We start from the raw sequence: 12,697 nt of genomic DNA, 5'->3' as shown, positions 1-12,697 counted from the left end.
AACATATATTCCATGCAGTGTGCTATTGACTCAAACACTAATCCCGAACGGCATGAACAGCGTGTTCTGTCTAGATACCTGGCTTACGGCTCTAGTCTTACACGTTGACCCTCGCAGAAGAGAAATAATTGCCACCGATAAGCCGAAGGCATTATTCACTGATAATCTGCCATTTCAACTAGCCCCAAAGCAGGCTGTAATGTCAACAGCCAACTCCCTTTGATGGACATGGAGACCACAGAGGCTGCATCAGCACTCACCCCCCCCCCCCCCCCAAATTCTCTGAGGAAACTCCCCTTTGAAAAAAAGGGGGCATTTTGACTAAAGATTACCCTCTACGGATAGACATGTGGTAGTGCAATAGGAAGAGACCAAGCTTCTGAAGCAGTGCCTGTAATTGTAGATGTAAATCTCAAACGAACCTAGCATGACGGTAGCGTTACGGTCTCACTCAACAACAAACCCTGGAGATGATAGATGCAGAACCAGAGGAAGAACTTTAATCTACTAAATGCTTTTTAATTTGAAAAACCAATGCCGCAGGCTACGGAGAGACATTCTGAGTGATCCAGGGAAGGGCAGAAGCCAGATTAATCAGATTTAATCCTGATATAAGTACTGCAGTCAGCTTAGAGAGGTATGAGTCTGGATATGCAGAGATTTTCTGCTGTGATTTTCCACCTCTAAAATAAAAAGCCTGCCAGAATCTGAGTCACAGATACCCAGAATCAGCCATGTCTCTAACAGCGTTTCCTTCTCAGTCTAATAGAGGAATTACATTACGGTGTGGCAAGAGCTAGTCATAGGGTTCAGTTATAGTCAGTCATGCCTATCAATAACAAATACAACTATTATAAAATGTACAATTGTCAGGGCCCTTTTTAAAAACACAGAAAGCCAGGAATCTGTCAATGCATCTGGATGAAAGGGGAGATGGAACCATTATACAACTGTCACCAGTGCATTTAAACAATGCTGTACATAGAAGACATTAAACACTTGAGACTCAAACAACAATTAAGTCTGCGCTCTAGTACACTCCTTCCATGATATACACATCCATGATTAAAGGTTCAAAGGTTCATCAGGTTTTACCCAGAGTTTAATTTTCACTCTTTTTACTTCACAAGTTATTTATTTTATTAAAGAGGTAATGCATGTCTGCAAGAAAAACCGTATAATTATTGATTTACACCCAAATGAATGATTTACCTCAAGTCAATGCAAAGCTCTTACATTACAACTTCTTGTTTTGGAAACATGAAAAAAGAAAACACTGACAGAGTAGAATATAGAACATAATGCTAATTAAGCAAGGCCACAGTTTAACAAAGGTTGTTTTGCTTGAACTGCACATAATAATGGATCATTCATCCAAATCTTTCATGAAATACATAATTTCTAAACGCTAAATGCAGTTTGGCCTGCCGCGTTTAATTAGTGAACGCATCGCTGAAAACATCTTTATCCCTATATTAAATTAACATCAGTTAAGTGACCTTTTTTTAGTACATTCGCTGTAATTATCACTATAATTATGGAAGAAAAACAAAGTTTCAAAATTAAGAGCAACATTATGAAGACATAGTTTGCATATTTGCACTGCAAATCCCCCCTGCTAGAATGAATCACAGTTGCAGAAAAACCAGAAAAGGCAGAAAATGATAGGTGTCCAGCAGGGCAGCCCACAGCACAGCCAGTCCTAGAGGAAATGCTAACCTTTTCACAGACAGGCTACCTCACAGGAGGGGGGCATTCTTCCCCACCATGCCCAGCCCCTTTCTGCAGTGTTCAGTGCAGCCACACAGTGAGAAAAACACCCCAACCTGGGGCCACTTCATGAAACGAGGATCATCGAGTCACTGAGCAAAAACCCGGCATAGCTCTTCCATGTTCCATGTTCCGGATTTGGGAGGGTTCTGAGTTTTACTCGAGCAGTTATCCAGTCAGAAACCCGGAAACAGGGCCCAGGTGATTTTGTAACACGCTACCACATAGATGCTTGTGGAACGGAAGTGTAACACACATTTTTTTTTTAAAAGTTAACCTGGCCCATATCTATTTCTGGTTGTGTTTGGAAATGGCAGCTCCACACATAGAATGGCTGCAGCCATCAGGACATCAGGATGATAACTCAGACAACATTTCTGTTGACACCTTATTATTATAATCTACAAACTGTGACATAAACGACACAGATGTCAAGGCTTGAAGAATGTTAATAATGCCTTCCTCGAAGACACGGAGATGAACACGAGTCATAAACACAAGTCCTTGGAAGACCGGCTGAAAAAGAATGGGGGACTGGGGCAGGGGAGGGAGGGAGGGAGAGAGAGAGAGAGAGAGAGAGGGAGAGAGGGAGAGAGAAAGAGAGAGAGAAAGAGACAAAGAAAGAGAGATATGCTATAACCAATTAGATTCATGCTAAGAAATAATACACAAATACAAAAAAAACACAAACATTACATCTAAAAGGAGCGCTTTATATTAAAAGGCCTTTAGAATGGCATATCATAGCAAAATACAATCAACACATGCTAGTCAGCTCCTTAGAGCCTCAGAGTAAGCCATCATTATGATTACATTTTAAAAAGAAGGTCACAGGGTTTAGAATTGAAAAAGAATACAGCGCTCCCTATCTTTAAATGATTCACCAAGATTAACCTTTTTTTATTGACAAACTAAATCCCTTGTATTCAGTTAATAATTGTCAGCAAAAAGTCACCATATTGTAAAATGTTTGCTTTTATCAATTGTACTTGCTGTAAATTGACTATCTATTGCAACTAGGCCATCTTATCATGAAAACTGCAGGTTTTCCTAAATATTTTCTGGAAACAAATCAGAGGAAAGCAATGCCACCTCTCAACCTACATTTTGGTTTTGTTTATTTTTGATGCGTGGGGAAACTGCCTTCGGTTAAACAGTTTGACATTGGCGAACATAATGGAATATATGGTTTTCCATTTTTTCAAAGGTTTTATTCAGTCAAATTTCAACTAAAAACAAACTAGCATTGACGAATACTGAGGAAATGCAGCTAGAAACTGTGTTATTTACAGCTTTAAATTACAGAAAGAAAAGAAGCTTTTAAAATGTTTAGGTGCTGTAAATACATTGAGTGAATACACGCATTTGTGTTGTTATACTGAGTACGGTATGTTCGCTGAGGCAGGAGCATTTTTAACCTCGATTTTAAGGACCGTTCCACAACAGTACCCCCTGCAATGAGGCGAACCACAACATAGTCAAGGAAGCTCCCAACTTTCAAGCCACCATTACAAACCTGTGGGTTTGTAACAGACCCCATTTTGTTCCATTACAAGTATACCATTACCAAGGTACTCCTTACCAACTCCAGTGCTGTAGCACCCCTTGAACAAGTGCAAAAGCTTTACCAAGTATGCAATACCCACTTCAAATGTGAAGGATGCCCTTTCCTGAACTCCCTCACAAATCCCAACATTTCCCAGCGTCCTCATATACTCCCCCCTGGCAAATGTTTACACTTCTGACCAGCTGCCAGAGAACCTTGCGGATGAAGCAAGCCCTCAGCCTGGGAAAGTGCGGCATAGACAAGACCGCTGGTTCGGTTCAGTTCAGTTACCTCGCCGCTCAAAGCGACAGCCATTCGGGCCCCTGACCGGGGATGCAAACTAGTCGACCGCAGCACAGAGGGCAGACTGCCATCTGAAACGCACCATTTGCGTACGGGCGGTTGAGAGCATTTCTGACTGGTTAAACGGGATAAGAGTCCTCTGTCTAGCCAGTGCCAGGGGCAGGACGGCTGAATTCTGAATTCTCCCAACTTCCTTCCTCCCCTCTCCTCCAACTACCCCCCCCACCCGCCCCAGGACAATCTCTCAAGGCATATTCATTTTTGACATCCTCTGTTGTCGAACAGAGGTCGATGCGCTATGCAGATGCCATTTCCAAAAGGTCCACTTAAATAGTGACATTATCCACAAAGCTGAAAGAGGATAATAGAGTTAGGCGCCGGCATTGGTGAATTAATTAATGGCTGTGAAATACGATCGTGGTATTCTCTGGAAGACAGTCCAAAGTTCTGCTTATTCCTCCTTTAATGGTTCCATCTCACCCTCTAGTGGTAAAGCCCCCGCTTCTCTCCCACAATCTACCCCTCTCTTTGTCTGTCTCGAGAGAGAATTTCATCTGAGCTGGTGCCGGGGAGGTCAAATCAATACGAAACATTGTCCTCAGACAAGGTCAGTACATTCATTGAGCAAAATATCAACAAACCGAACACAATCCTAGTCATGTCTCCACTGGATAACATGAGTAAGGGCCAAACTGGTGTAAATCTGCAGTTCAGGTTTCCATATCTGGCCATTGTGATGCCTGAGGCACCCAGTCATGCAGACATCATTAAGATCCTCTAAACGGCACTTCTGACTGCCTTAAAAAGTCCCCCTAAAAATATGACTGCATCAGGTTTCTATTGTACATGGACTTTGAAAGTCAGACGCTTCGTATTGCAACGAACCGCAATGAATATCATTCCTCGTATCCCATTTCATAATTTTTTAACAAATTGAAAATGCATTTTGCAGAGCCTGCTGAAGTATTGTGTTACAGCGCAGAGCACTGATTCTGCACAACTAAACAGACTATTAGGGCAGAACATAACATTCCTCCCCAGCTTAAAAAGTGTGGTTTTTCCTGATCGGCAGCAGGGTAAGTTGCATCAAAACGCCCTGGAGAAAAAACTTGTTCAGCACATCACTCGGCTGTCATAGCATGGACGGGAGGACAAACGGGGGCGCAGGTAAATGAGAACTCACCTGGTTTCTGGCCCCACACGTGCAGGTGCAGCTTTCCAGAGGAGTAGTAGATGAATCCCAAGACCAGCATGGGACACAAGACAAACAGGACCTTGCGTGTGGGCTTCATGACGCTCATCTTTCACATGGTACCATCCACTGTGGACATCACCACAACACCTAAACAGCACAAAGGGGGGGGGGGGGGCAAATTACAGGCTATGTCCCAATCAATTCCACAAAAAGGACCGCAGCAGACACAACCTGGTCAGGCCACAGTCAAGAGGGCAAATCAGGCACAAGCTCAAACATGGCACCCAGAATAGTAGCCAGCACAATAGGAGGAAATTAGTCTGCCATCGAGAGACATTATTTAGAGTGTAAATCAATTAGCTCTGCGCAATTGAATAAGAAGTCACTTGCCATTACATACTAAAATGTATTAATCAGCATATGACGCTGGGCACTTCCGGTGCATGATGCCATACGGGGCCTTATGGTGTGGGCTTGTTATACACAATCAAAATGACTGCACTTGCTTGGTGATGGGTGCACAATAGAGAGACATCAGGTATGAAGGAGCATGTCTTTAAAGTCAAAATTGGTAAAAACCTACATAACAATTAGTCTTGGTTCCCAAATGCAGTAATGACAGACCAGGTGTTCTCATGGCAAACAACAGCAGCAAGGCTTCAGGAAATTTTCATTGCACTGAGAGTCAAGCTAAAATTCATGACAGAAATGGAATGTGGATTCTTGGAAAATAATTATTAAGGGGGGGGGGGGGGGGTAATTGTAATGTGGCAAATATATTTAATGCAACCGCGGATAGATAACAACTAACAGCACTACTTTTTCAGAATAAGGAATACTGTGGAGCTTGACTATGAGAGTCCGAACATTCCTGCAAGCATTCTTCACAGACAACAGCATTACCAAATCCAAATCAAGTTTTTCCAACTGAGCTGGTGTAACTTCTCTCAAAGACAGAAAAACGTTTTGGAAAATGTGCCGGGAGGGTAAATAAAGATTGAGCCTTCCGCACACTAATACACAACACAACTTACAGGGAACATTTATGGTGAAAAACATAATAGGACTAGTTACTCGGCTCTGTGAAAAATACTTTTTTTTTTTAAAGCTTATGTTGTTTATTTTTTGTTTTACATTACAAGGACTAGACTTCACACTAAACTGACACAAAAAAAACCTTCCGAAGACATAGTTAAATTCGTTTCTGTAATTTAAAGATTGTTCCAAACGTTATGCGAACATGAAGACAGCGCGTTGAGCATTTTCTAATATGACAGCTGAGTTGACTTTCCAGTTTTTCCCCATCCTGAGCTAACGACCCTAGGGAGAAGATCTCCGATTCCAAATACGTCAGATTTTAAAAGACAAAATACACAAGTGCTCACGTTTGAGAGAAAGCGTTAGCTACATTTAATCACGCTACATCAACTATTTTCTTGAAATTTAACCTACCAAAACAAGTCAGGGATGGCGGCTAGCAAGAGTAGCCTAGACTATTTATAGCTAGTCTGCCGCAAATGTAGATGACCGTTCCTTTCAGAGATGGCTATTGCTAACCGTCTTTAAAGCATGTGTACATCATGCTTCCTTTTGTTGTTATTAGGAAATGAAGCTTTATTTATATTAAAATGTATTTTCACATTTAAAAATATAACAACAAATTAAATGCGTGTATGTTGACTAACGTTAGTTACACATGCCGAATAGGCTAGCTAGACTAATAGCTAGCCTGGCGTTTTTGTATGCTGAAAACGTTTTTAAAAATGCAACACTTAGCAATAGCAAGACTAACTTAAGCCTATTCGTAACTAGAGGAAGTCTCAGTAACAACAAAATATATTGAACAATAAAAGGAAATTATAAAGAAACCATAGTAACAACCCAAACCTTACCCTATTATTCTGAAGGATAGTGATTGCCTATGCGCCGACCTGCTGAATGTGGCCGCCCAGCACTTTGTTAGGCTAGCTAGCTAGCTAGAATAGGCGCATACGACCAGTCAATTTGTGTGTTAGCCAAACACATCAACTGAAAAGGACTGTACTAGTCAATGGTATCTAGCAAAAGAAGAAAGTGCGAAAACAAGATGAATACAATTAAAATGTGGCAAGAAAAGGTAGCCGTTAGCTCGGTAAATGTGCTGCTGGTTCTGGGTAATCAACAGTAGGCTAACGTTACACTAGCTGGTTAAAACGAAAATAACGGGTAACGTTATATCTAGCTAGATGTGGCATACGCAGAGGTAGCTAATAAGGAATAAAGGGTTTTAGGTAACGTCAGCTAGCTATTTAAAACTCATATATAAAGAGGTGAACAAGCACATTGCAATCCGTTACTAAAATGTCGCTATAACATATCTCTTCAAAAAAAGGTACTACCCCTTACATTTTGAGTCACAGTGGCTGGAAACAGTCATGGTATTACGAACTATTGGGCCTACACAACGTTAACTACAAAACAGCAGAGGAGCCGGCAAAATATTACTATGCACATTACTAAAACCACACGTATTATCTAGCAACACCTCAAGCGTTAGAACGGGTCATCTTCGAGAGGAGTTATTTTCGCGAGTGCCCGTATGCTCAGAAAGAAAAACGTTAGCTACCATTAAGTCTTTTTCCCATGGCCAGCAAGCTAATTTCAACTGCACTGCTCTTCCATTTATCTCGATATTACCTTTATCGCCCCTTCTCCTCCGTCCTTCGAATCTTTGTTTTTAAGCAATCGATTTAGTCACTTTGGAAAATGTCACTCCACCTCCCTTTCCAAGCATGCTTTCAAATCCGAAGGTGCAATTATCTCGCTTTGTGTGCGCGTAAGGTACTTGAAAGCCACCCCGTCTCATTCTGTTGCGCTGTACCGTCGAGCTGCATCAATATTACAACCCTCTGGGTGCATTGACAGAGGTAGTCACATGGGGTAGAGAATTTGCGATGATCTCTAGCAGTTTCATTGAAATGAATGCTCTTTTTCATTCGCCGTTTGTTCAGTTTCACGTGGATCTGTCTGTCAGCTTTTACATTATGTTCACTTATTGCGTCTACTGTGTTTTCAAGCCACTATTGGTTTAATCAAAATAATTTCATTGTACGTTCGTGTTGCTCTTTTCCAAGTTACCTATTTGAAATTTGATACAAGTAACAAATTCACCCAACAAACACACAGCGTTCCACAATATTTGACATTCCAATTCTGAAGTGCAATGGAATAATAATAATAATAATAATAATAATAATAATAATAATAATAATAATAATAATAATAATTAATCATGTCCATTGTTAATCAGCACAACAAAAAGGCTTGCATGTTTAAATGGAACTCATACAAAATCTCCTCATAAATCTCCTCATACATTTGCATTTACATTTTACATTATAGTCATTTGGCAGACGCTTTTAATCCAAAGCGATTTACAAGTGCATAGGTTCTTCTACAGGTTAAAGCATCAAATCCATAATCAGTAAAATACACATGAAGGACTCTTCTACAAGATACAAGGGAACTATTTCTCTAGATACAAACTATTGGCAACAAGTTACGAATTTAATAAATTATCTTGTGGCCAAAAGATTGGAAAGTGTGCACACAACCTAATTTACTCGATACATGGCCGCGATATAATGACCATATAGCCACAGGATTCAAAACAGTTATATAATAGGATGATAACAATGTTACAGTTATATTGTTATACTAGGTTACATACCAGTTTAAAAACCACACAAATCTGTTTATAGATTACAGAACGTTATTTATTATATGCTTTAGTCATTCATTCTGTTACATAGAATTGTGATGTTTGATCCTTCAACTACTCTCCGGAGAGTTGATTCAAGTTCAGCCACATGGGAATACACAACGATGATTATTAACATCACATAATAATACATTCTTATTTATCTGACAGTTTTATCCAAAGTGACTTACAGTTGATTAGACTACGCAGGGGACAATCTCCCCTGGAACAATGTAGGGCCTTGCTTATGGGCCCAACAGCTGTGTAGATATTACAGCTACATCGGGGCTTAAATCACCAACCTTCCGGGTCCTGCACCAGTCATGCACCTTAACCACGAGGCTACCGCAGACTTATTCAAGCGATAGTACTAGATTTTATCACTCATATTGTAAACATTGTCAACAGATGTTGCAGATTTCAGGCATCACAAGGAAGATAAAGCATTTTTGTGTTTGAAAGCCATGATTTTTAATATTTAAAATTATATTGTAATGTATCTTCTTTTTCACACAACTCATTAGCCAGAAATAAAGCCAGTAGTTTCAAAGAAATAAGTAAGTACATCCCATGTAAAATCTTTCTGCTTGTAATATATGCACTCCTAATACACAGGAGTCATTTATGACTCTTTCCTAGCGCAGCATTAAAAATCTCTCATTAAATGAAATGAGCAAAAGTCATTATCAACTATTAATTATATGATTCATGAAGGCAGTTACATATGCTTCCCTTTACTTAATTTAGACAAGCTGTCTTCAAAGATTTTCTGCTTTGAATTAGATGCTGCTCCAATACACACACACACACACACACACACACACACACACAAACACAAACACACACCATTTCCCATTACATGAAAAGACTGACATCCTCAAATTTTAGACTGTTGTGTCTATTCATATTTGGCAGGGAGTGACAGGATATGCCTCTTTACAACACATTTGTTTGATGCATGCCACTTTTGAATGTTATTACCACCATTCAGTGTAATATGTTCCTCTTATATCTTGGTGCTCCTGTGATGTGGAGCCTCTTTAATGTATTTTGTCATGACGTACTGATACGTTGGTCCGCAAGACTGATTTCAAAAATAAGCCCATCAATAAATAATGTATGCAGTGATCTATCATAATTAAAGCAACAAGATAAAGCAATAGTGACAGGTGCCAGGTGCCATTTTGTAAGCTGAGAGATCAGAGAGGATGTGGTGTTTGCATGGCCCTCACACATGCGTCAGACATTTGTTCTATTGAGCTACGTACGTTTAGCCTCCCCAGTGCTCTGGCCTGCCTGGTGAGCTCAGCTTTCCTTTTGTCCTGCATAAATACTCCACCAATGCTCTGAAAGGCTTTACTAACTGTTCCTCTGTATTTTAGATTTTTTTATTATTATTCATTTATTTCATTATTTTCATTTCATTTGTTAAGAGCATTGTGCCTTTGCGAGAAACCCATGAAACCCTGTCCACACTGTACACAGTTGTGCTTTCTATGTCTATTGACTGCGTTCTGTACAATAGATTAAGTGAACAATGTTCAAGCAGCACCTCTCCCCGTCCCTCCCTACCTCCCTGTGAACCTTAATTGTTGTCTTTCTGTGACTTACTCTTTTGTGTATCAGTATTTTTAGTTTGACTAGTTAAGGGGTTTGGTCATACCTTTGCGTTTGTTTGTTTGTTTGTTTGTTTGTTAAAAAAATTAAAAATTAAAAAAATAAAACAAATAATTAAAATTGGCCCTGGTCCTCATCTTTGTAGTACTGGTAGCAGTTGAAATTGTACTTCCCTCTAGGGTCTTTCAGCCCATTTATCCCTGGTTATGGGTATGCACTTTGTTGTATGTCGCTCTGGATAAGAGTGTCTGCCAAATGCCATTAATGTAATGTAATGCAATGTAAACAATGTTGAATGTGCTTTGTGGATAATTTGAGACGGCTGTACCTCCATGACACTGCTTGCAGAGCTTATGAACATTGTTGTTTTGTTGACAACTGGCCTTTGTAGGCTGTCCTGTGCATATTATAATTCATTGTAATCCACTATCTCTTTTCAAAATTTACCAACTCACAGCCATGTTTCTTATATTCTGTTTTGGCCTGTCATTTTGTAGAAATCGTTTTTATGATAGCCAATTTTTGTTTTAAAACTTGTTGAAAAATGTATGTGTCATTGACACAAACGGTCCAGCACTAGAAATATTATCTCGTAAAGTTTAGGCTACCACTGTTTGCTTTTATCTGAGTAAGGAACCCAATTATCAGAGTGATGAAAATATGGATTGTTGTGACAAAATTCAAGTGAAAACACTAATATGGAAAGGTGATGTATGACATGAACACAAAACCAGAAGAGCTACCATAAATGTGATAAATCATAACATTCATTCATTCATTCATTATCCTAACCCACTTATCCTGAACAGGGTCGCAGGGGGGAGCCTATCCCAGCATACATTGGGACGAAAGGCAGGAATACACCCTGGACAGGTCACCAGTCCATCGCAGGGCACACACGCCATTCACTCACACACTCATACCCACGGGCAATTTAGACTCTCCAATCAGCCTAACCTGCATGTCTTTGGACTGTGGGAGGAAACCGGAGTACTCGGAGAAACCCACGCAGACACGGGGAGAACATGCAAACTCCACACAGAGAGTTCGGTGATTCCCCCGACGGGGATTCAAACCCAGGACCTCCTTGCTGTGAGGCAGCAGTGCTACCCACTGCACCATCCGTGCTGCCATAAATCATGGAGTTGACAAGGAAAGTTTTGTTGGCAAAAAAAGAAAAAAACATTACCAAGGCACAAATACAAAGTACAAAGCAATGGGAAATGTTGGTAAACTGGTGCCAAATTTGGCACATAAGCAATCATGTCTGATCACGCAACAGTCTCCTGTTTTTACCACTCGTTTTTATGGCTGCTAAACTCTCCTCCCGTGATATGCTGCAAAGAGACTAGTTTTGTTGTAGTGAAGGAAGGCAGTGGTTTTAACATAAAATGGGTTTTACTTCTCTTCAGCATATCCGCTGTGAAGCTATATCTGAAATGTCTGACTAATAAAAGGAAAGTCATATTCAAATGACTGGCCACACGGCGTTTGGCTATAAGGGTATTATTCATTATTTTTATAATTGTTTTTAAAACAAACAAATATGCAGCATTGAAATTTTATATAAAACAATTTTTTTATTTATTCATGCCTCTGATTGTAGTGCAATGAAATGTTAGACCTTTTTCTCAGATAGAATTCACTGTAAACTAAAATGTTGCTCAAGTACAGTATGTACCTACTCATCCTTGTTCTATCTATGGAAGGTACAGCAGATAACACATTTTCACCATAAAATACTGGACAAAAAAAATGAAACTACATGTGTAATGGGCATTTCCATTAGGCAGCACTAGCTATGTTCAACAATAAAAAATAGAAAAAAATAAAAAATTAACATAAACAATGAACACCGACCAAAAATTACAGACGGTAACATTAACGAATGTTCTGTGCTGAACAAAATATGTAACTGCTATGCAAACGTGACCCAAAAATACATTTCCCATCATATACTGCTTTTGATTATGGGCATATAATGTAAGATACGCATCTTCCATGCATGCAACATTCATTTGGAAGATGAATATTTCATATTTTGTCATTTGTAAATCATAGATGAGCCTTGCACTGTGGTCATTTTTGCCCACCCCTACTGAATAGCTTTGCCAGGCAGAACAGACAGGTAATCAGGAAATAGGCAGAGGCCCAGCTCAACTGAAGTGACTTTGAGAGCAAACAGGAAGTTTAACAAGACCCTACCTTCCGCCACTCTATTTATACTCTTCATGAGTAACGTGGTCTGGGTGGTGGAATAAGTTACCCACTAAAGACAGCAGAGACCCAGCCCGTCTTTGATGCAGACTGAAGACCCACCTCTGAAGACCCCCCTCTCCCTCTTTGGTTATCTTCCTTCTTTTAACATTTTATCACAGTTACTGATGCTTCTATAAAAAGTGACTGGATTTGACTAAGCAGGGGCCAATTGTTTTGGTTAAGAATCTTGCTCGGGAGGCTAACAAACGATCTTATTGTGGCTATACTGGGGCTTGAACCACCCAACTTCCAGGTCCCAGTCAAGCAA

General features: G+C 40.0%; 1 protein-coding gene across 9 annotated transcripts in view; it reads right to left on the bottom strand.

Annotated features, from left to right (window-relative positions):
- Window positions 1-7,744, bottom strand: part of st3gal3b (ST3 beta-galactoside alpha-2,3-sialyltransferase 3b) — a 60,926-nt gene extending 53,182 nt beyond the window's left edge. For 3 of the 9 annotated variants that reach the window (XM_061241335.1, XM_061241341.1, XM_061241342.1), the window contains exons 1-2: window positions 7,491-7,743; window positions 4,803-4,961 (exon numbers count right to left, since the gene is read on the bottom strand). In XM_061241335.1, coding sequence (XP_061097319.1) covers window positions 4,803-4,920 — 118 coding nt within the window. In that variant the 5' untranslated portion in view covers window positions 4,921-4,961; window positions 7,491-7,743. The other 6 variants (XM_061241338.1, XM_061241340.1, XM_061241343.1 and 3 more) reach the window with 6 other exon arrangements.
- Window positions 7,745-12,697: the final 4,953 nt, after the last annotated feature.

The sequence above is a fragment of the Conger conger genome, chromosome 5 (genome assembly GCF_963514075.1).
Source record: "Conger conger chromosome 5, fConCon1.1, whole genome shotgun sequence".
Classification (NCBI taxonomy): domain Eukaryota; kingdom Metazoa; phylum Chordata; class Actinopteri; order Anguilliformes; family Congridae; genus Conger; species Conger conger.
Note: the sequence above shows the minus strand (reverse complement) of the source record. Positions and strands in the feature narration are given on the sequence as shown.